The sequence below is a fragment of the Ornithodoros turicata genome, chromosome 1 (genome assembly GCF_037126465.1).
Source record: "Ornithodoros turicata isolate Travis chromosome 1, ASM3712646v1, whole genome shotgun sequence".
NCBI classification, from domain to species: Eukaryota; Metazoa; Arthropoda; class Arachnida; order Ixodida; family Argasidae; genus Ornithodoros; species Ornithodoros turicata.
Window position 1 is genome coordinate 30,559,931 of NC_088201.1, and position 23,997 is coordinate 30,583,927.

Below are 23,997 nucleotides of genomic sequence, written 5' to 3' on the forward strand. Positions count from 1 at the left end.
ACACAGAGCCAGTAAGCGAGTATGAATAGCTTTTACTCATATACACAAAGCAACACCTTGGTAACACTCCGGTCGATATACAAGAACAATCATCACTTATCGAAGAGTTCCCCGCGTGTACACAAAGGAATGTCATACTTTGAGAGGGATGTGTAGGCATTGCTGGAGCACCCATCAGGCGAACTAGGTGAAAGACCCAACTCGAGAGGCTGCGAACTCCTCGGCTGCGTCACACTAACAACGGTTCTAAAAAAAAAAAAAAAAAAAAAAAGAAAACGAGGGAACGGCAGTTCGTAACGAGAGGATCGCCTCAACTGCTCTTCTCTAATCGTTGTTCGTTCATCTACCTTCATCAGACGGTTTTAGAAATTCAGGACAGCATCAGGAGGAACTGGTTCTGCAACAAAGTCATTTTGGCTAAGTGACTACAGTTCGATTGACATTTTGTCAAAGAGTTTGTGTTACGCCATGAGCGCCTCGCCCCAAGTGCGGAAGATGCCATCGATTCCTTGCAGCGGGATTTTTTTTTTTTTTTTTGTTGTTATTTACTTAGCTAACAAGCAACTATCTTTTACTCTCAATAGGTCTCGTCTACAATGGACAATTTTGCGGAGTTTGGACGGACGACATGATTGAAATATTTTTTCTTGGTGACGAATCGCTATGGAAGTATACTTGAGCAGCGCAAAATGTATCGTCGTGATTCGCGAAAGGCAAAAAAAATGTTCCGTTAACCCACTCAGTGAAACACTTTTGTGCCAATTCTATTGAATTGAATTACGCTGTTTCCTCTACCCGCTAAGAAAATTCCGGAGATCAGTAGTAGCCAATTAAACGTCCATCGATGTTTTGAGAGTCTCTTCATTTAGATATTTCACATAGAACTGCGTGGTGAATTTTAACAGTATTATAATATTCTCGGAAACTTTGCTGCAGCCATGCAGGACACGAAAAATATTGCGATCTCATTGTGTTGTCCGAATCGTGTGTCTAGATGTCATCAATCGAATCCAGATATAATGTTTAATATAGGAGCGTGACGAATACCTCCAACTGTCAACCGAAGAAATTGGAGATAAAGCTTACACAAACTCGATAAAATTTATTCCAGTTTTTCCACACAAGGTCTCAAAATATGATTCTTGGAACACATTTTCAAGTCAAGACGACGGCCTTGATGACTGAGAGTTTTAGCAAACCGTTGATCACGTGGCTTGCGTCGAACCGTATCAACCGGTACCAATCAGTGGATAAGATTCTGAGTCACATACGACTGCGATTGGCTCCGATATGCACGATAACCGTAGTAACGGTTTGCTAAAACTCGCTGATGTGTCGCTGAGGAGTTCGCTAGCATATATAGTTTTACTGTTGGGTCAGTGACATCAAAAGAATACATTGAAGCAACATAGATTTTTATCTATTCTACTCGTATAGTGTAGCTATATAGCGCGACGTGAACCTTATAACTGATGACATGCCGTAAATGCAGGCGAGCTGGTGGCTCCATCGTGATAAAAAGGGGAACACAAAGATAGCACAACCGAACGTTGTTGTCGATGGCTTTTACTAGCGCACACTTCCAAGAGTACAATCGGAACGATGGCACCACGAGATAGTGAAATATCGGTTTGAGTGCAAAAGACGAGAAACGGATATTGGTCATCCTGGAATAACGTTCATCCGCCTTGAGTACTAAAATTACACGCTACAATGTGACAGACGGTAGAAAGCCTTTATGGAAACGGTTTTTTTTTTTTTAAGTACATAATTTCAGTTTTGTGGCTTCTGGTAAATTGGCTTCTCTCGTTAGCTCCGAACTGAATACAGATATAGTTTTCAGACCGAAGGCATTCTGTGAAACAGACTGGCAACGGTAAGCCCTCTTTATGCTGTCCTCGTGTACTCGACTGCTGTAGCTTCACAATGTTCATCATCGAAGACACCTAATGGGCACATGTATTCGTTTTTTTGTGTGTGTGTTTATCGACTAGTCTAGGAAGCTACGGGATGTGCCATTTTATTTCCTGGTGACTTTTTCCGCGGGCGATGAAACGGCATGTCGCACACTAACGTGTGTCCCTTTGTCACATTTGTATGAGCATATTTTCTCGTGCATCCATAGCCAAAGGAACGACAATGCCCGTGGACGAGAGCTAGGAAACAAAGGATATTGCAGAAATATTCGTTAGAACAGTTAAGGGCTTGCTAACGGCACGTTAACGTCATGGGTGCAGCGACGGCGATGCGCCGTGTTACAAATTTCATGTGGACATCTCAGGGTCTACCACATTTCACAGTAAAGGCAGTGAGAGTATTTCCTTGGTAGCGACTGACAGTGCTGAATATGAAAATGCACCAATAATGGTATTACAAAATAAGTGCAAAATGAATATCTTCATCAATGGACGACGACAATAAACCTCACTTTGATCGTCAGGTGATCGAGTGGCGACTTCACCGGCCATTGCACTGACCAAATTAGCGCGTACATTCTCGCATCAGGGATTCAACACAGAGTTTCCTCGGCAAGTTTTGACTGTTCATTGATAAGCCCGCAATAGGCGTAGCTTATATCGCGGCATTTACCTCGATGTAAAATTAGGTTTTGCAACAGACAAGCCTAGGCGATGCGTCTCGGTCACGTAGCGTATTTATTTAGTTATTTATTTAGTGTACCGTCAGGGCTTAGGAGTTAGATGAGCATCTTCGGTTGTTTCTTAAGCGCATCACATTGTTACAGATAGGATGCTCGCTCCCGCGAGGAAGTTACGCACGCTGAAAATTCTTTCTCTTGTTTTGGCACAGAACTTTAAAATGCGGGAACGTACGAAGAAAATGCTTCACTATTTTATGGCATCTTCAACTGGCAGCCACCGATCACTCTATCTTCGACAGGTCACAACAGCTTCGCCAGTTGTTTCTTTCTTCCTCCAGCTCAGAGCGATCTGGCTTAGAGCATTGGTAGTACCGCCAGTCGAAGATACCATTAGGCAACCGCAACGCCATTCCAATATAACTAGAGTTTTAAATAAATAAATAAATAAATGAAAATAAATAAATAAAGACGTGCCTCTGGCTATCGTTTTCAACCGTGACCGTGTCAAGTTCGAAATGCAACTTTCCATTTTTGGCCACGGGACCACCAAGCAACCAATGAAAGGTGAGTATAAAAATAAGGGAGGCTGTGCCACCAGCACGTCGTCTGCTACGATGAAGAAAGCGCGTTACATTTATGGCCAAGGGGTGTCCATGCTCGTGCGCGTGAAGGAGAAAAAATAGCACCGGCTTTTCTTCGCTCCAAAGCTTTATGCCTTCTTAGGGTATCTCTTTCACGCAATTGCACCAGTCGTCATCATGACTGCGGCTGAAAACATCGATATTATCGTCGCAATCACGTGTTTGTATTGAGATAACACTCTTGGAAAAACAACGGTCAAAGAATATAGATGTCTTTTCGCTATGACGGGGGATCACAGAATGCGCGGCTTCTACTTAGCATAAAACAAGACAGCAACAGCGTAAGCAACAGAAACAAGCATAAGACTTCCGTAGGATGATGATTGTGTCTCGATAAGAAATGCAGGGAGTTTTCTTTATATCAGTTACAGAATCTCTATAAAAAGTTATGAGAGCAGCATACGTGTCGTTTTTGCAGTTGAGTTATGCGGCCAGGCGGACATCCTCTCGAAGAGGGTATGTACTACAAGATGACTAATTACCTAAAATTCATTAATGAACTCCTAACCTAGCCTAAATGAATTAGCCTAAATAGGAAATTCCGTGCTAAATGCGAAATAGCAGAATGGGAGACTCATTGACTCAATGGGACCTCATTGAAAGCCATTCTATCTTTTAAAAATCCTGAAATGAGCGCGTGCCGTGAAATATCCAGCGCTTAATTTTGCTATACAAAGCGGTTCATCTGGCCAGTGGATCAGCGCCTACTCCAATCATTTCTATCGCTCCAAAGCACGTGGCCCTCTGACGTGTAATGAGCGCTGTGGTCCCCTGGAATGACCCCTGCGCTCAAGGTCGCCATGGTTTCGGTTCATTTGCATACCAAAAGTTCTGCGACGAACATTTCAATGCACGTCCGTGTTTCAGGATTTTTTTTAAATGGAGTGGCTTCCAACGAGGATTGTCTCCCATTCTGCTATCTCGCTTTTGCCGAAATCCCATAATCACAGAGCTAAAGAAGTTTAGGTAATTAGTCATTCTATACTTACGTACTTTCTTCGACAGGATACTTCAAGATTTTTCTCCGGGACACTGGTCTCCTCTCTACCCTATGATCTGCCTGCGTACCTGTGTGCTGTGTGTGTATTTTTGTGTGCTGTGGTTTTGCCTACCGTTCTGATGTCATACTGACTCCACTGACTATCCCTATTTAGCATCGTTCATCACCTCATCATCAGGACACATCACATCCTGCCCCATTGTGCCTTGGGGTAGTGGACCGCACCTCAAGTGGCGAATTTCCCCATTCATTGTCATTAACTTATTTGTTGTTGTTGTTGTTCGACAGGATATCCGCCCTGCCGTATAGTTCAACTGCAAAAATGACATCTCGCATACTTTAGCTCTCGCATAGCTTTTTTATTTTAAAAAATCTGTGAAGGATAAAAAAAAGCGCCCTGCATAGCTTCAAGCAGAAGCAGTTGCCTCCTCAGTGCACACACTTGGCTTGGCTTATATTTCGAAATGTTATTAGGGCGGTGTCACGAAGACGTGTTACAGTCGTCTTTCTTTTATTCTTGCAATTTCCTCCATTACTTTAGTATTGCTTTATATGTTTACATGCCTTGGCGTTATAGAACGATTCTTTTCTAAAAAAGGAGGCAAAATACGTAGCATTCCTGTTTCTGTCCTCATATTCCGAGCTTGCTGTGGAAGACACAGCGACGTTGTATGATCCCCTTGGCCATAGCCGAACGTATTTTCTTCGACGTCACAAACGAACTGCGTACACATGTGTGGCGGGATTATCTCTTGGGCCCTGGAACGTATAGCACAGCCGGCGTGCTTCGCACAAAGAATTACGGTGAGGATGGTATATGTACAACTGTGAGTGAACGTGGACGACACGAGGAGGCTTTACAAAGATTGTGAAGAAAGGTTTCCTCTCGAGGCACTTGAGAAAGCATGCGGAAAAATGGTTTAGCAGCGTTGTTCTGCGTTCCAGCTATAGGAATACGCAGTAAAAGAAAGCGGAAGAATGTACGCTCACTGAAATTTGGTAACGAATTGGCACAGAACAGCGCTGCCGACAAGATGGGTCGAAAGGAACAGTCGAAAAACCACAGGGACTTTGAATCAGTGAGTGTGTGTATGCACGTGGCATCTGATTGACATCAAGCTGCTCTCTGAAATGGAGGCAGGAAAAGTCACCAATAGCGGTGTTTCTGCAATGTACAGTATAACATATATGAATGGGGTCTATCCACAGGCCGAGAAGGGACCAGAGTTGGAGTAAATTGCACTACGGTCGCTGTGATTTTTACTTTTTTGTTTCACACAGCAACACTCCACGTCGCCTTAATAGGGCCACAGTGACAGGAACATATTTTCTCATAGGACTCTCTAGGACAGGATAGGGCTTTCTCGTAATACGCCAGTTGATTGCGGTGGCTAGGCTAGGGTCGTTGGTATAAATGTTTTATACGGGAGTGCCTCTCCTTTTCTCTTTCCATCCACTCATCACCGTTAGCGTAACATGACTTACCTGAGAGCAGTCGTTAAAAACGAGAAACGTTGTCACTGGCTCGCTATTTCGCGCTTCTCTATATATCGTCTGTTTCAAATTTCTCATCATTTTGCGAGCTCACACTTTCATTGAAACGAGAACTAAAAGTGCTAAAAACGAGACGACGATAACACATGTCATGCAGAAGCGCCGGCTGTATAAGGTCAGAACAAAATCATTCTCTCTAATCGTAATTGAGGATGTGCTCCCTTTCCTATACGAAAAAGACTTCCCCAAATTTTTTCGAAACTTTACTCTAGTGTCATGGCCTTATCGTAAATTCGTTTGGACTGCGGCGAAACGGACCTGCACCAAGTTACTCTAAGGTATACTATCCAATGTGATATCCAACTCAAGTTATTAGAGAGTGCCGGAAAAACATGCGACGAAATTAATGATGCCTCGAATGTAACTGCCAGGAGTGATTAGAAACCACATATCTGGGAGGTTGAGAGCAATTTCAAGAAACATGTGTCTAGTTTCGTTCAATTTTACTTCAGTCCTTGCTGTAAAATATTCTGGGCATTCAGGAAAGGCGCTGGAAACGGGAATGACTGAATTAACTCGTTGGGAAAAGGAAGTGAATGATAGAAAGGGCATTTAAGGTCATTAACAGCACAGTCGGCGCTTACGTAAGACATGTGCTACCTTGGTACTTGGTCATGGTTGGCCACCTCAAGCCCTCTAAAAACTACACCAGCATGAACCGCACCTTGAAAATTCGTTACTAATTCGCGACTTACTATTCACATATTCTTATCGTTGAAAACACCTATATCAGTGTGTCGATCATTGCATTATTGATGACTAATTGCGAATATGAGTAGCGGTCAGTTTGCACGAAGCGCTAAAATTGGAAGCAAAGTACTTTCAGTAAGCGATAATAACGCTGTCAGACCTCGAATTTTTGTGCGAACTAATATTCTGATTCGACAGTTATTGAAATGAGCACTATGAAAATATTCTAGTTTACGGTTTTGGAGCTCAGGGAGCGAAGTGTGTGATATTCCTTCCGAAAATCACAACTCAAGCGTACCCGGGGAGGGGAGGGGGAGGATACACGAATAGAAAAATGTAACGTAGCTGAAGACCCACCACTCAGGAAATGTTCTTCAAAATGTCATCCTGGTCCGGCAGAACACGTTCCCAACGTTTATGCATGACGTTCACAACAGACTATGACTGGTGAGGATGACTCAGTTGTTGGCACATGTCCCTATAAGCGGACTTAGGAAAAGCGGATAATTGTGAGCCCTTCTTTGGAATTACATAATTTTACCCCATTCTCTTCTCATGTGGTCTTTGTAGTATCGTCAGTATACAGTTCAACGGGTGATACAAAGACAACCTCAGTGACGATATTCGGAAGCAAATCCTATGTAGTGATCTAACATGAAAAGCTTTCTACGTTGCCATTCCGACTGTTACGACACTACATTCTCCAACCGTGGAAACCCGTTCCTTGCTTTCGCATCCAACAAGCACCACAGCTATGCACAACCGGCAGGGGCAAATTTTTGGGAATGTCTCACGCTTTGCAATGAATACATTACCTCCATAAGAGAAGTATACCATTAACTTGTGTTGATGGAAAACGCTAGAAGTAATTGCGTTTGCACACGTGGGAAGTGCAGCAAGGGAAAGTGCAGTCTTAGATCAAATACAAACGGAGCGTTCGTTTATGGTCTCGTTTTCACGTGTATAATCGCACCACCGACGTCACCGTCTCCGTTCCGCCGAAGCATTTCGCCTGTCAAGGCCTGCACATCAGCGGTTTCCAAACCTCTCCAAGTCGCGCCCTTTTGGTGGCGCCCTGTCGCAGAAAGAAAGTCATTGTGAAAGACATTGCCCCTCTTACGATGCTTGTCTGTCGGCGTCTAGATAAGTTGGCCATGACATCGTTATAGGGGCACTAAAATGGAAAAATTTCTCCTCGCGGAATCAAAGGTGCCGTTACCTTCACAGCGATTCAAAAGGAACAGGATTCATCCGTTGCGTCCCGTGACTTATGCCCGAACAAGACCGCAATGTACGTTTTCCCTCTCCTTCACACGTAGCGGAGCGGGCTCTCATTGGGCTCCTCAAACGATTCATCGCTCGAGATCGATTGAAGAGACCAATGACAGGCCGCTCCGCATTGGCGCGCTTCTTGAGCAGGAGAGGAAGAGAGAGAGCATAAACCGAGAACGACGCAAAGGATGAATACCGTTCCTTTTGTATCGCTGTCATGGTAACGGTGTCGTAACGGTAACGGTTCCGCGAGGAGAAATGTTCTCACTTTAGTGGCCCCTTAGCAACCTTACGCTTACCAGTGGAAAATGGAAAATCCAGCGTTTCGGCGAAGGTAGACTGAAGCAAAAGCCTTCAAGTCGTGAGCTGCCGATATTGTCAATATATGCCCCGACTTGAGGCTTTTGCTTCATTTTACGCTTACCAGTGCTCTTTTCAACGTATGCACTGGAGTACGAGACAAGGTGCGGCGCTACAAAGTTTGGAAACGACTGTTGTACACGTTCGTGCTAACTGCGTGGCCTCACTGTGCCTAGCAATAGCAGCAATCTCTTCAGAATGAAATAACTCTGCGGAGAATAAAAATAAGAAGCGCCTTTCCCCGACAGCGAGATCTACAGTGGCATCTCACGTGATGCCTTACAGAGTCCCTTCCTCAGGCGGTTCATGCAACCTTACAGAGCTCGAGACATTGCCAGAAATGACAATGAGTTGCAGGTAGCCAAGACGGCGTCGTTGCTCTAGCTCGTCAGGCATACTCAGACTCGGAGAGGCTCTGGGCTTCCGACAGTCGTCGAACGTGGTTGGCGTAGTAGTCTTCGGGCAAGTCGTCAGAAGGCTGCCCTCGTGCGCTTGCGTAGGATATGGACTTCTGGTAGCTGAATACCTGTCGCTCCAAGTTGTAGTTCTCCGCTTGCAAAGCCGAGATTTCTCGCCTTGATGGGATGAATTATTGAAATTATTAAGCGACAAACATAAAATTTCTGTACCGGGATAGTAAAAAAGATAAAGTGAAGAACGTTTTCCACTAGAGAGCTGCATACTGAATAGATATTTGCAATGCATAATCAAATACCTCTTCGGAAGAACTCACACCCATTCGTATTTTTCTGAATCAATCCAACTAGAAACGCAAATAAAAACTAACGAGTGGGGCCGTTAATGCATAAATAAGGCAATTGTGTACGATGTTCTGCTATGTGTAGTACTTTCCCTATCAGTGAACCCTATGCTCGTCAAAAGGTCTTTCCTTTCATTTTCGTTCATCCTGCATACCGTTTTGGCAGTTTCCTTATCGTTAAAAGTATACATGGTTCATCTTTTATAAGTCAACCAAGTTTGTACAATCAAATTGGCAGCGCAGTGCCATCCTGGTACTAACTTCCCTACACACGTGACCACCTAAACAGTGTGAGTGTGTTGCCCAAAATATCGGTGTGAAGCAACATCCAAATAACATAGCATAAAAAGTGGAACCAAATAGACATTTTTGTGGGTTGAATACACTACAGAAGATTAATTTTTTCCTCCCAAAAGCTCCCGACACCGTAGAAACAAATTCCAGCGGAGTTGGAACGGTATGTCTAGGGACGACCGCTGACGAGGCCCGTGAGAAACGTCACCAAAAGAGACTCACTTCATCTGATGACACTGTAGCCGGGCGATGTCGTCATATTTGTGGTATGTAGCACCAAAGAGGAGCTGAGAGTCTAACCACTCCACGTGTACGGTAAGATGACCACTGCTGTCAAGGTACATGCTTGCGGACTCGCGGATCTGTAGAGAAACACAGTACGTTTTCAAGAGTCCGTTCGAATACGGGGTTTTTGACTCCTTGCTACGCTCTTAGCAGAAAGCCCTGTTGGTACCCTACACTGTAAACTTTTTCACACCTTTAAAGGTGTGCGCTATGAACATTCAACCTGGTTGCGTAACATTGCATCTCCAGGATGATATTTTACAAAATTTGGAAAGCATTACTAAAGATCAAGTGTTAGTGCAAATCTTGCTTTCATTATGTCTTGGATATCGTAGGTACGAGCTAATGCATATATGCATCGCTATCGATAATCGAGCACGCGCAAGTGTCTACAATACTGTTGAACAATGTTGATGTCGTAAGACTGAATTTTTCGAGGACAGACAACACTCGAGTAAAGAAAATTTGTGCGAAACCGTGCTCCATTATGATGTTACCAAAATTACACCTAAAAAGGCGTGCGCCATGCACGTTGTTACACCTTTAAAGGTGTGAAAAGATTTAGAGTGTAGTTAAAAAAGGTATTTCAGCGTAACTTGATTCTAATGGGGCATTGCAATGGCTTCTGCAAGCACTTGTGCAGCAAAAAATCAAATTTCACCCAGTTGACGTCACTAGGTTAATAACGCTAGGTTACTAGGTTAAACTAGGTTAGTAATGCATATAGGTAGGTCCTAACTGCTTACCTCTCTGACTGAAACGTCCGTGTCCATCACAACTCCCACATCCATTCCGTCTTGCACGTAATAGCAGGAGTGTGGAGCGTGCACAGCAAGCACGCTCTCTCGGGCTCCGGAGTCAGGGTCGCGCCTTATAAGGTAGGCGTTCCAGGCCACGTAACGCAGGTGTCCCCTGGGCACATGATGGAGGTCGGCGTAGAAAAGCTTGAGGCGCACCACGTCGCTATCTAGGTCTGCCTCCACACACCAGGCCTGCTTGTCGCGGTCATAACAGTTGGCAACGGCCGTTTCTGCAGGGTCTCTACCGGCTAAAGTCTGCTCGCGGTTCACTGCTGGCACCTGAATACCAACCAAGTTCATGAATCAGTTCAGCTAGTTGGGGTTAATACGCGCCACTTCCTCAAAGAGATGTAGAACGCGCATCGAACAATACTAACTGCTATGTATACATTTGGGTGGCAAAGATTACACGAATGCAAGTGAAACCTACGTTCACTGATGGTTGTTCGTCATAGTGGAAGAGGTAAAACAAAGTAAAACGAGACGGCCAATCCTATTATGCATCATTAATAATAAGGGTTTTATCAACCACGTCATCTAGGTCTTGCGTTTATTCGTTACTAACCTTGGCTTCGGAGATTGCATTGGCAGATATCATGTGTAGGTGGAGGCGTATGAGTCCTGCCCGGCGCACAAGGTCGGCAGCGGTGCCTCGGAGGGGATATCCTCGTATGCGCCCGGAGAGGTCCGAGATTTGGTCCAGTAGTCCAGACTCAGCCTTGCGATCACCTTCTCCCAGAACAACACGATACTGCACTCGGCATGGGTGGTCAAAACCTGGAACATGACCGACCATTCGCAACTGTAGTGGGACATAATTGCACAACGTCTGTTTTCACTTAGAGCGTCTTTACCATACCTTTGAGGACACTTCGTTGATTCGGTTTAGCTCGTTATTAACCTATAGGATCTCCATCTGTATATGCACTGTATGTATTTTGTTTGATTAACAATAAACTCATTTGATTGATTTGATTGATTAACCGTGCGTGAGAGGGCTTAACGTTCTTCGCGAACTATTTCTCTCATAAGATGCATAGGCACCTGGTAACCCGCTAAACTTGAATTGTCTCCGCAGATACCGATGGGATGATGTTGGTGCGAATCATGAATATTTCTTTCGGCGTTTCCGTTGTACATATGTACTGTACTATACATACGTGAAATGCGGTGTCATACGGCAGTGGAGTAAGCCCACGATAGTGAAGAATGCGGACTTGTTGTGTTACTAAAGTTGTCTGTACATTCTTCTTCAACGTAGTCTCTATCTGCAGCTCGTGGAGCTCGTTTAACAAGTCCGTCAGACTGTGTCATTACCGAAATCTATTCCGCAACTACACTGCTCCATTTATGCCGATGACATCTGCGTATGGGTTTCAAGCGAGCAACCTGGGCAGCTCAGCCAAGCCGTTCAAGATGGCATTACTGCGGTGGATCACTACGTCACTGCACGCGGGCTTAAGCTTTCCCCGGTCAAAACACGCTATATGCTCCTAGGGCGTGGAAAAAGGTGGCCTCCACTACCTCCTCCTTCTGTGCACGGTACATTCTTACCAAGAGTTAGGACCCACCAGTTCCTTGGCATTGTGATCGACAGCCGCTTATCGTGGAGGCCTTTCACAAAAGAAAAGAAATCTAGATGTCTGTCGACTCAGAACCTCGTCCGACGACTTAGATGCCCCGCATCTGGATGCCCTCCGCGCACAGTGGTGGCCATTCATAAGGCTACGGCCGCTGCCAAGATCCTATATGGCCTCACGTTCGCTCGCTCAAGTCCATCTGCACTTCAGAGCCTGGAACAGATCAATTGCAACGGCCTACGAAACGCCCTCGGCCTTCCTGGTTTTGCGCGTAACGAGGCCGTGTATGCGGAGGCACCAGCCCTACCTCTTCTTCTGCTCGTCACTCAGCAACTCCTCCAACAACTTACGCGCTTACACAGAACCACCGCTGGCAAGGCCCTCATCGGGAGACTGAAAAACCACACAAAATCTCGCTTCGCAGCCACCATCCGCACTTTCACCGAGGTAGTGCCCGCGCCACCTGGAATGCCACGTAAGAAGCCGCCTTGGACAATTTCCGAAATTCACAGCGAGCTATTAGCTGGACTTCGAAAGAAGAATTAGCTCTCTGACGCCGTTGTTCAGTACCTTGTGCGCCGAGTGTATTCACGACGTCTACGGCACTGCCACCCACATTTACAATGACGCCAGCGTTAACAACAGAATGGGCAAATGCGGCATAGCGTACTGCATACCATCATTGAAGCTAGAGTGGGCAGAAAGCTAGGAAGGAGAGCTAACATCTACCAACGCAGAACTGATGCCAATAACTGAAGCGCTTAGGGCTGCAGAGACCGCGAAGTTGTCAGACATCGTCGTAATCACGGATTCACGAGGCGCTATCTCACACATCGATCACCACTCTGAGACATGCTATTTCGCAGGAGAGGCAAGGCACCAGCTGACAAGACTTATATCCCGCGGTACTGCGGTATCGCTGCAGTGGATGCCCTCTCATAAAGGAATTTCAGGGAATGACCGAGCTGATGAGCTGGCCAAAGCAGCTACAAAAATCGAACTGAAAGGCCAGGCCCATTCAAATAGTTTCGCCTGCTCCAGAGCTATCAAAAGACATGTATGGAGGCTACATCCCGATACGCAAACGGGAGACGGGTCTGCACCCCCACTCTGTGGCAGTGAGTGGCCACTCCAAGGCTGCAGTTTGCCTCCTGCTTCGCATCCGATCTCGTAGTGCCTACACGTGCACTCACACTTTCAAACTCGGCCGCACTTCCAGTCCAAATTGTCGCCAATGCGGTGAGCCAGAAACGGAGGAACACATAATGGTGCATCCGGCTACATCCGACGCCAGACGGGAACTCCAAAAAGCAGTGCAGCGCACCCTGGAACATCAGAGCTACAGATTGAGGAGATCGTCCATCCGCGCGGCAACCTCCAGCGCCGCAAATCCGTACAGAAAGCCCTGCTGAACTTTCTGAAGGAAGTGGACCCTCATGGTCGGTTGTAGTGCAGGGAACTGTAGAACCAGACGTGTGAGCCTTCCTCTTCGCCTACCCCCTTCCCCTACCCCCTTTCTTCCTTTCCCCGAGCAACGTGCCGCCAATCTAGGCAGGCAGACCGCTCGAAATCCCCCCCCCCCCCCAGACTTTGGGTGCTAAAGAGCCGTACGGACAGCTTGAATGACTTTGCAAGGCATACCGGAACTATGAAACTTCACTGGAGAACTGCGGACCGTTGTCTGACACCAATATCCTCGGAAGGTCAAATCTGCATTACACGGTGCACAGCGCTTCAGCCAAGGTAAGCAGTCGTAGCCGTCTTCGTCACAATTACTTCGATCCATTTACTAAAAAACTCTCCTTGGTGGCGACCACACACCGATGCGTCTCATGCATGTGCGTTGTTAATCCAGGATTTCGGTACTTTTTCACATTGGACATGTAGCGTAAGATGCAACAAGCAGGAGCAGACAATCAAGCTGGTGTAGAGAACTTGTGGGTAGCATGACATTGAGCATGAGGCAGGCACAGACTGAGACATAAAACACACGGACACAAGACCCTTGTACTGTCAAGCTCTTGTATCGGTCCATTTTATGTTCCAGTCTGTGCATGCCTCAAGCTCAAGGCCACGTTAGACATACAACGTAAGATGCACCAGCTGCTTCGCCAAGAGTACCCTTTCGTAGAGACTGCTCATAGCCTCTCACCGTCACCATTATGGACGACAACTATATGACAGCAGTAGAAATACTCAAGACACGGACTGGGAAGAACGAGCTACTCGTCAATATTACGAAGTCAGTACTCAATCGCTATTCATCAGACAATAATTCGCGAGATACCTTCTGACCCTGAGCTCGAATATTACCCGGTGTTAAATGAGGGGAGTGACGCTTCAGCCGACAACTTGTACTCTCTTTTAGAGTTTCTCGAAAAGGAGATCGAATGCCGGGAACGGGTTCGCCGACCGACCATTGTGACCAAGAACGGTGACTACCAAATTAACCGCTGAACGGCATCCCTTGTTTCATCTGCTGCTTCTTTATAAATAGCGAACGTCTCGGACTTGGTATGTATACTGTGCAAATGAACGGCCATTCGTTGGAAGCTTGTACGTACATCACCCTTGAGCCCCGATGAGAAGAGAAGGGCGCTGTTTCTTGTGCGGCATACCTGTGTAAAAATTGCCGGGTGTGCTACAGGCTTCGATATCAGAAATGCAACAGGAGCAACATTACTTAGTTGTGTCCGGAAAGGCCTTCGCGTACACCTTCGCGTACCGTAGTGACGGCTGTCACAGAGGAAATAGGCACGCCAGTGTCTTATACCACAGCGACGGCTGTTACTGAGGGTCTAGGCTGCATCACTTGCCTTGGAAATACAAAGCGGTCTGGAAGTGTTTTTACAAACGGCGAAGGCATGGATCCAAGATGCAAATGGTCAGCGACATTTGGTTTGACTTTTACTCGACGGGGGTATTGTGCGCGCCGCTTTATTCGCAAGGATGGCTTGGCCAAGGTTAGATACAAACCGCTAAGGACTAAAACCTTGCGCATTCACACACTTGGAAACGTCGTTTTATGTAACACTACGTACCGCTGCGTACAGGTGTTGCTCTTGTAGGAGCGTGTTCTGTCGGCGGTATACCAGACAAAGCAATCGCGTGGTCAGGTGCACGGCAACTGAGCTAATCGCTCGTCCGCTCGGTTTTATTGACACGCCCGATGAGCATAGCGATGCGTCACGCCGTTACAGTGCCCCCCCCCCTCCCCTCGCCTGGGGACTGTCGGTAGCGGGGCGGACGACAGAGAAGCGGGTTGGCCCAAGAGAGGCGTTTTATGCAGGGCGGCTCGTCGACGACAGGAGCAGTAGGGTGGGGAAAGTGGAATGAAGGTGAGCGGAGCGTCGACGTTGAACAATTGAAATATGGCAGTCGTCGAAAAAATCAGACATCGGCGGGAATCGGACCCCGCACCTCTCGATTGCCGGTCGAGGACCTCCAAGAAAGCGGGCTTCACACCATCTAAGGAGACAACGTGCTTGCGACCGGCGACAACGATGGTGATCGTCTTTTCAGTGCGGGACAAAATTGCGTAGGGGCCAATGCAGTGCTGAGAGAGGAGGTTTCAGGTAGCACCCTGGCGCAGGAAGACGTGCGTGCAGGTGGGGAGCTCCTGGTGGACGAAGACGTTGCTGGAAGGCGGCCGGCGTAGCGAAGATGGGGTGATCTTATGGAGGAACAGGCGCAGGTCTTGAACATTGTTGGCGGGAGGAACAGTGGAAGTAGGCTCGGTGGGAGCCAGAAGGCGCAGCGTGGTGCCGAAAACCAGCTCGGCAGAGGAACAGGCTATGCCCTGCTTCAGGGTGGAGCGGATGCACAACCAGACCAGAGAAAGGTGGTCGGCCCAGTTGCTTCCAGCGTCGCGAGCGATGATGGCAGCCTTCAGCTGACGGTGATGGCGCTCAACGAGGCCATTGGAGGCTGTGTGGTAAGCTGACGTACGGATATATTGAACCCCAAGGAGATGCGTAAGGCGCCGGAAAAGGGCACTCTGAAACTGCCTGCCCTGGTCGGTGGTGAGTCGAGTCGTGCCGTGCACCCAAAGCATGTGATCCAGGTCGCCACAAGGGGGTGAGCAACGGTGTCTGCGGTTGCATAGGGCACTGGTACTGGCCTCCGAATATAGCGGTCGATAGCGGTGAGGAGGTATCGCTGGCCCCAGGAGGGAGGGAGCGGATCGACAAGGTCGACGTGCAGATGCTGGAAACGGGTATGAGGCAGCGGAAACTGGTGGACGGGGGCCTTCGTGTGGCGGCCTATCTTCGCCCTTTAGCAGGAGCAGCAGGTTGTGGTCCGGCGCCGCAAATCCGCGTTCATTCCCGACCAGACATAGCGGGACAAGAAAAGCCGTTGCATGGCCCGTATGCCAGGGTGGCTGATATTGTGCAGGGCTTGAAACGTCACGAATGCGGCAGGTACGGGCATGGGGACGGACCTGTGACGTTGTAGACGATAGCCACAGACGAAAACGGGAAAGGAATCTTGTGCAGGCGAAGAAGGTGCTTGAGCAGCTGGTCGGAAAGCAGCTGACGAAGCTCGTCGTCGTCGGCCTGCCTTTCGAGCGAGTGTCTCGAAAGTAAGGACGGCCGTGCAGGTAGCAGGCTCGATGCGTGACAGAGCATCGGCGTTGTCTTTGCCATGGATAAAGCGAATATCTGACGTGTACTCCGATGTAAAAAAGAGACGTCGAACATCTGTGGTGGAGTAGGTGCTTCGCTTGGAAAGAGAGGCGAAGGTCAAAGGTTAGTGGTCGGTGTGAACGTGGAATTGCTGGCCGTCAAGGTAAGGCTAGAAATGCTTGATGGCGGAGTAAATCCGGAATCCGGCCGTGACAGAGGGCGACGGTGGGTAGAGTATTCAATAATCCTGCCGGCCAACAGGGCAAGGCGCTCAAGGGATACGTAATCTGTGCCGGCCAAGACTAAACGAACTTGCTGAGGCAATCGTTGTATCACTATTAAAACAGAACTTCACTGCATAGCACACTCCTAGCTAACCGTCATCCCGACTGACATCGTTCTTTTCCCTGGTTTGTGGAAAACCAGGGACATACGCCTTTTTGTGACACTTATACAGAGACGATAATTTTCACAAAAAGGCGTCAGCCCCGTGCTTTTCAAAAATAGGGAGTGATAAAGATATCATTCTGTGCAATGGTTGGCCTTCAGTGTGCTATGTGGTGAAGTTCTGTTTTAACAGTAAGAAGAGTTCCGGCAAGGTTGAAGGCTGGCTGTCCGTAGAGTCACCAAAGAGCTGCCTTATGCGGTGGAACAATTGCGCAGACTGTCGGTCGCCCAGTTCTTCCTGTGAGAGGAGCTGGCGTACCCGCGACTGCACTTGGTGTGAGACAGGACGGCCTCTTTGAGTAGCTCGCATTGATTACCGAGCGGCGGGTATGCCAGGAGGTAGTCTATACCTGGTCGGCTACCTCCACTGGGATCGCGGAGCCGACGTTTAAGTAGGGTTAGGATCCGGGATATCCCGAATCCCGAAATCCCGGCTGTTTTTCTAAGTCCCGAAGCTTGGGGCTTGAGAAAAATACCGCGAATTCACACTTGGCGTATAGTTGCAACGCATAACTGCGAAATAACTCTGGGTTCTTTCATTTCTAGCATTGGCTTTCGATGATCTACAATTCTTTAACTGCATCTCGAGCTGCCCAAAAAGTGTAAGATAGTTGAGCAAAAGGACGCATTATTACGCTACTCCGCGCGAGAGATATGTAAACCGAAATCAGTTAATTACTCGAAAAAATCACCAAGTGTTGAAGCGGGTTTTTTTCCTGGAATATGTTTCGCTGAAGGTACGGATAAGTAAAATAGAGGTTCCGAAAGCGTCCAAAGTAAAATTTAAAAATTAGGGTATTTCTTTTATTAATGAGCATATGCTAATGAGCCGCTCACTGCTCAGCTCATGGACAATATCCCAAGGATCTGTACCAGAAAGAAAGTTCTTCGATGGTGCCACCTGTTCACGAATTATTCAGCTGGGTATTTATGTGGAACAGCCGGGATGTACAAAAATTGGTTCCCAGCTACGGGGCACGCTTGACGCGCTGTGCTTTCTCCGCTCCTATTTCACCTATACCATGAACACGCAAGCCAGGGATGACCGGGGGATGAACCGCGATAACGACATTCTCCTCCGAACTGTTCGATGACCACAAAGCTTTATCACATCTCTTGAACTTGTTTGGCAAATAAACCATCTCGTGTTTCGAATGCCTTCTCTTCATCATGGTACAGGCCGGCGAATTCACTACCAGGCGCTTCCTAAATTTCCCGTCTCTAGTGATTCAGTTTTGTCGTTCCAGTAATTGTAATTTATAATAGAGCTTGGGTTCGTCCTTGGCGGCAGTATGAAATGAATGGATGGGCGCTAGGTTTAACGACGACTGCCCTCATAAAGCTAAGCTTATTATCGGGCAGATGGCAGGAAGGCTGCATCTGTATTTTTGTTGTTGTTTTCGATAAAGAGCATATCAAAAACAAAGAAAATCACTCTTATGACGAATGTCCACGCATCGACAGAGCACCGAGGAGACACGCAACACGACTGAGGAACGGTTGGTCTTTGGAGGCTTTGTATGCGAGTTTTCTCGGTTTTAAATCAATCCCGAAGTCCCATCCCGGGATTTGTTGAAAAATCCCGAAATCTCGGGATTGAAAAAATGACCCAGGATTCCCAACGTCACCGGTGACGTAATCCGGCGAAGTGCCAGGCGTGCCTCGACCGGTAGAGAACCAGGCTTGAGGGTTCTTGAGCCAAAACGGAGGACCAGGTGAAAAAAACAAAGCGGAATCCCAAGTGGGATATAGTGGAACCACTTGAACAGCAAAGTGGGTCAAAGTGGAACCACTTGGTCAGCAAAGTGGTTTGAAATAGATCCATTTTCTTGTCAAAGTGTGTCCACTTCGAAGTTAGAGTGGGTTTGGTCAGAGCCGTTGTGGGGGGGGGGGGGGGGAATATATATTTATTGAAAGGAAAGGTCTGCCAGACCAAGGTCGGCATGCTATTCCATTAAAAAAAATAAAAATAAAACGAAGAATAAATAGAAAGGAAAGGACGAAGAGGAAGAGGTGAGTCTCCGTAAAAAGGAGGAAAAACAAAAACGAAAAGAAAGAAGGGAAGGGAAGGGAAGGGAAAGGGAAGGGAAGGGAAGGGAAGGGAGGGCCGTTGTGGGTTAAACTGGAACATGCCCAAGATTCGCGGACAAAAACTTAAAGCGTGCTTCGCCTGCATTGCACCCATAGACGCAATGCATAAGAAACGTATAATTTCATTTTGACGGAGAACGCCGACACTTTTCACTGGGTCGCCACTGGATCCTGTGAGATCTATATACAAGGAATTATGCCGAAAAGGAATTATCCGTATATCTGTAAAGGCTTTTGTTCCCCCGGCGTTTCAAATCTTACACATTGTACTCAATGGGACAGAAGTAGAATTCGCGCTCCATCGTGATTTCACAGTCTTATACATCAAAATATATCCGCTTTAGGTAATTTTCCACTGCAGTTTCACAATTAGGGGGACCATGTTCGGAACCTAAAGTGAATGTCTTGGTTTTGTAGCGAGCCAATTTTGTTCCCGAGGGCATCAAAGTGTGACTAAAATATGAGACATCACACTTAAAGAGAGCTTAGCCTGTCGACACTTCCGCATGTAGGAAAGCCGACTGTACGTTTGAGCACGTGTAATTGGGAGGAGGAATGAAACTCTAAAGGGGGGGGGGAATTATCAGAGCTCAGCGCCCATTCTCCTCTGATAACCAGCACCGCAAGACGGGTTTGATAAAAACATCTACAAAATAAAGGTGTGCTTTCACGGCCAAAGAGGCTGAAGAACATGACTTCTGCTTTAACAACAGAAAAGACAAGGCTGCAGATACTGCGTTCCCCTGAGGTTCACGTTTTGGGAAATTGAACGCTCTCTTCTTCCTAGTATCAGTTTCTTAAACTCTTTCTGACATTGTACTTATGGCGTTAAAAAGATGTACAAAAAAATATTATGGCTGTAGTGTACCGTTATTGCATTGTGATCTGCCCGCCGATGATTTCCTTTTGATCTTTACCTTATCTGTGACCGTCATGTTTTTTGTATGTATACAATGTATGCTTACTTTTATGTATCACACTCTTTCTTAATTTTTCCTCGCAGCACCACGGGGAAGCATGGTTGCCACCAGTATGAAATTTGATGGGTACATTAATAACTGTAAAATCGTATATTTTGTCTAACGACGTTATATACCTCTATTTAGGAGAAGCGAAGGCAAGGCAATTTTCATTTTCGTGCATACACTTCGTGCATACCTTCGTGCATACACTTGTCTCGGCGACAGCATGCTTAAACTGTGCATGGCCGAGCCGTTGCGCCTGCGCTGTGCGGGAGCGTCATTCACGAACAAAAATGTGTATGTAATCTAAGTAAGGCATATGCTCCTATGTTCAACCTCACTTAAATGCGTCGAATACAACTGGGACCTAGCGCATATAATCGTGTTGTGTCAATGTTTTCTTGACTTCAAGCCGATCATGGCGGCGTACCTGTGCAGAAACTTAACACATTGCCAGAAGCGCGCTTTTTGATCATTGCACATGCATCATTCTGTGCAGTTGTGAAAATACCTGTGAATATAGTTCACCTAGTTGTGAAAATACCTGTGTTTCACACCTGTGAAAATAAATAGATCCCCCCCCCCCTGCTTATTTCAGCGGCATGTTTTGCGCGTGGAATAGTGCACCCTGGGCGATTTTTGCAAACACTCGAGGTGACGTTGTGCTTCGCCTTCGACAAAGTACTGTCAATAGCCTACGATAACGTTACCCCAATATTCCCATCACCATGGCTATATCCGATCTCTCTCTCTCTCTCTCTCTCTCTCTTTTTTTTTTTTTTAGTGTACACCGGGGGTGCCGAACTCACTCGTGTCTGCGGGCCGCATTGAACCATGGAGCAACTACGCGGGCCGCATACGACTGCTTTGGGGTAGTACGTCTGCTTCTGGTATACAGGGTGTCACGGAAAACCCAGAAACGTGTCATTTAACGTGTAAAACAAACGTGTAAACGTGTAACGTGAATAAAAAAACTACGCCACCTAGAGTCAACGCATGTGTGCGGTCAAGTGTCAAGGTCAAGGGTCAAGGTCACAAGTGCGGTCAACGGCATTTCTTCTTGCTTGGTTTTTGCCACCTCCTCATGTGTATGTCATGTAACCTAAGTTTAATTATGTAAATGTTTGCGAACTGAACTCGGAAATCTGCCAAGTAAATGTCACTTTTTTACCTCACCAACATGAAGAGCGTGCCGAATTCTGCCATTTTTTGGGACACCCTGTATAGATGCTGGAATTCACTCGGGAGGTCACCAAGCCTACCGGTCCGTGTCTAGTAGCTTTGAAGGCACTAATATTACAAATCGGCCTTGCAGGTTTGCTCAGAAGCTTGGTAGGAGTGTACTAGTAATCGAGTAAAAATCTGACGATGAGACAGGTTTAGAGAGTCATTAGCCAAGACGTCGAAAGCAACACAGAGGCAGACAGGAAATATCTAACTTTCAACTTTTTATCATATGATTAGAGACTGAAATAACTTTTCATAAGTTTCTGCACAACGCAGAACGAAGAAATCGTTTGATTGGAGTCGTTTTGATCAGGTAAACGGAAAGATTCCCTGACATCGCATTTGTGAGATTCCTTCACGATACCTGTGTACAAAAAAAAAAAAAAAAAAAAACGACGCTAACATGAATCGGTGCACCATACGAAATCAGCGCTGTTTTCAGAAACGCCCCGATCAAACAGCCCGCTTAAGGTGAAGTAATTCCGTGCTTCCAGTGACTTGTATGCTTTCACAACATCAGCTATAAACCGGCTCGGCGAAAATATTAGACAAACTACAGTGATCGGCGGCATGTTTTGTGGCTGGGCTGTCCAGTTGTCGATGTGTAGCGCAAAGAAATCGTCACGTTGTATACCGCTCATAAACAACTTGGTCTTGTAGCGACACTTGTCTGATTCCTTCATAGCTCTAAATTATACTGGTATTGTGGAAGGAGACAGTCGAGAGCGCTGTAGCAGTGCAACACAGCCGATGTCGCACCTGCGGAAAGCATTCGGACGGCTGCCTTCATTTTATTTTTCCAACACCTCCTAGATAGCATCAGGCCTCCGCGCTTACGTCACCCCACGGAGGCCTGCCTGGCTTTGCGACCTGCGTCAAGTTTTCTTCTCGTTCGCTCTTTCATCGACATCATAGCAGCATCCGCAGCAGGCCTTCCTGTGTGACGCCGTGTCACCTGGGAGCAGGCCTGATGCTACTTAGGAGGTGTTGGTTTTTCCCACACCAACTCCGCGCATGCGCCGATGGCGCCTATAATTTGAACGAACAGATCACTTCTTTTCGTGTGCGTTTGCGCTGCTGTCGGGCGGTATTTCGAAATTTTATGGGCACTTTTTTGAAACCAGGAAAAAAAAAAAAGAAAAACAGAACTGAGAGGAGGTACATAATCACGGGTAAGAGAATCGAAGACCCCCTTACCCCTCTACAACTCCGCCATTGACAGTTTTGCTATAGTCCCTGCAGTTAAAAGCACCACCAAATAATTTAGTTAACGAATTATGTAATTTACGAGGAAACAAAAAATAGAGTATCTCTGCACCCTTTCTAACATTACGCACTAAGTCTCGTTCAAGTGCAATGCACCATTTTTATAAAAATGTTTGACTCATTTTAAATGAAACGCCCTTCAATAATAGTTAAAACAGAAAGTGTCGGAGGTATGATGGCATTGGGAATGCCATTTACCAGCGATACTCCTCTAAAAAGAAATCTGGCATTTGAAAGCGACGAAGCAGTTTGAAGAATCCTTATCAAGCTCGTCACACGGTGCCCGTTATCACCAATCAAAAGGAAGTGACCCGGCCGTGACAAGTGTTCGCTGTCTCATGACCTCCTCCTTCCTTTCGGGTTTCATGCCTCCTCTCACCTATACACGTGTACAAACGTAAAGTCGTCTTACTTACACAACACGTGCTATTAGGCTAAGCGCACTTTAGGGAGACGTGTCCGCGAATCTTGAGCATGCCCCTTTGAAAGACAGAGTGGGATAGACAGGGTCCATTTGGGGTGTGACATGAGGAACACTAAACAGGAAAAAGAAGGCAAGGCAATCCAATCAAATCCAATCCGTGCATTTGAATCATTTGAACGTTGCGTCGGTTGCGTGGTGTGGTCAGGAGTGCACTTACTGAAACGCAATGGAGCTATTGAACCTGACCACAAATAACTACAAGGTAAGGCGGCTACTTTCGTTGTGGTAACCAACATGCACTTTGTAAATCTGGAAGGGCCATTTGATTCGATGTGGTGGTCGACTAACATCTTTGCCAAGGTAAGTTTTTACTGTTCAATATTGCAGGTCTGCGCACACAAGTAGTCTACATTACTGGTCAATCCAATAAGAGCATGTCATAAGCAAAAGTGAGCACACAGCCCAGGTAATATGAGACAATCTAGGCCTATCAAACAGAGTGTTTGATGGAGATTTATTCCCAAAGGACAGAAGAGATCATGTTGAAATCAGCGGCACTCTTCTTTCGATAGAGAGAAGAGACATGGGCAAAGTTACGCAGAACGAGCTTCCCCCAGAAAAGGTCCAAGTCATTGCTGGTATGTAGTTGTTATTATCGTGTCTCTCTGCATTCTCCCTCAAGTAGAGTAACAGACATATTCTATTCATGCATGTGTGCTAATTTCATTACTGTTTTGATCGGAACCCTTTTAATATCTATTTCTGCATTTGTACTTCAATGCTGCCTTATGTTCCTTGCATTGCTGCAAAACTAGTTGCGAGTATAAAAATCTGAAATAAAAGTACTATGCTGTAAGATACATGACTATGACTGACTATAAACTGGCAACAGAAGTTGACTCACTTGCGAGTGGTTCCGCAGGTGGAACCACTTGCAAATGGTCCCAAAGTGGAACAGCATGCAAGTGGTTTCCAAAGTGGAACCACTTGCAAGTGGTTTTTAAAGTGCACAATTTCCAAGTGGTTTCCCAAAGGGGTATTTGTTTCATAAACAACTTGCAAGTGGTTCCACTTGCAGATATTTTTCACCTGGGTGAATCTCTGCCCCCACGGCGCCGGT

The 23,997-nt window shown here is 46.5% G+C and overlaps 1 protein-coding gene and 1 long non-coding RNA gene across 2 annotated transcripts in view; one reads left to right on the top strand and one right to left on the bottom strand.

The window, feature by feature from the left end:
• Positions 1-1,571: 1,571 nt before the first annotated feature.
• LOC135377857 (uncharacterized) lies at positions 1,572-11,225 on the top strand. Its single transcript, XR_010418210.1, has 3 exons — positions 1,572-1,876; positions 9,293-9,436; positions 10,860-11,225. It is a non-coding gene; the product is annotated as an uncharacterized LOC135377857 (long non-coding RNA).
• Positions 7,957-23,997, bottom strand: part of LOC135377855 (uncharacterized) — a 250,025-nt gene continuing 233,984 nt past the window's right edge. Inside the window, exons 8-11 of the mRNA XM_064610568.1 lie at positions 10,821-11,032; positions 10,202-10,534; positions 9,393-9,532; positions 7,957-8,691 (exon numbers count right to left, since the gene is read on the bottom strand). Coding sequence (XP_064466638.1) covers positions 8,505-8,691; positions 9,393-9,532; positions 10,202-10,534; positions 10,821-11,032 — 872 coding nt within the window. The 3' untranslated portion in view covers positions 7,957-8,504. The remainder of the gene's footprint in view (positions 8,692-9,392; positions 9,533-10,201; positions 10,535-10,820; positions 11,033-23,997) is intronic.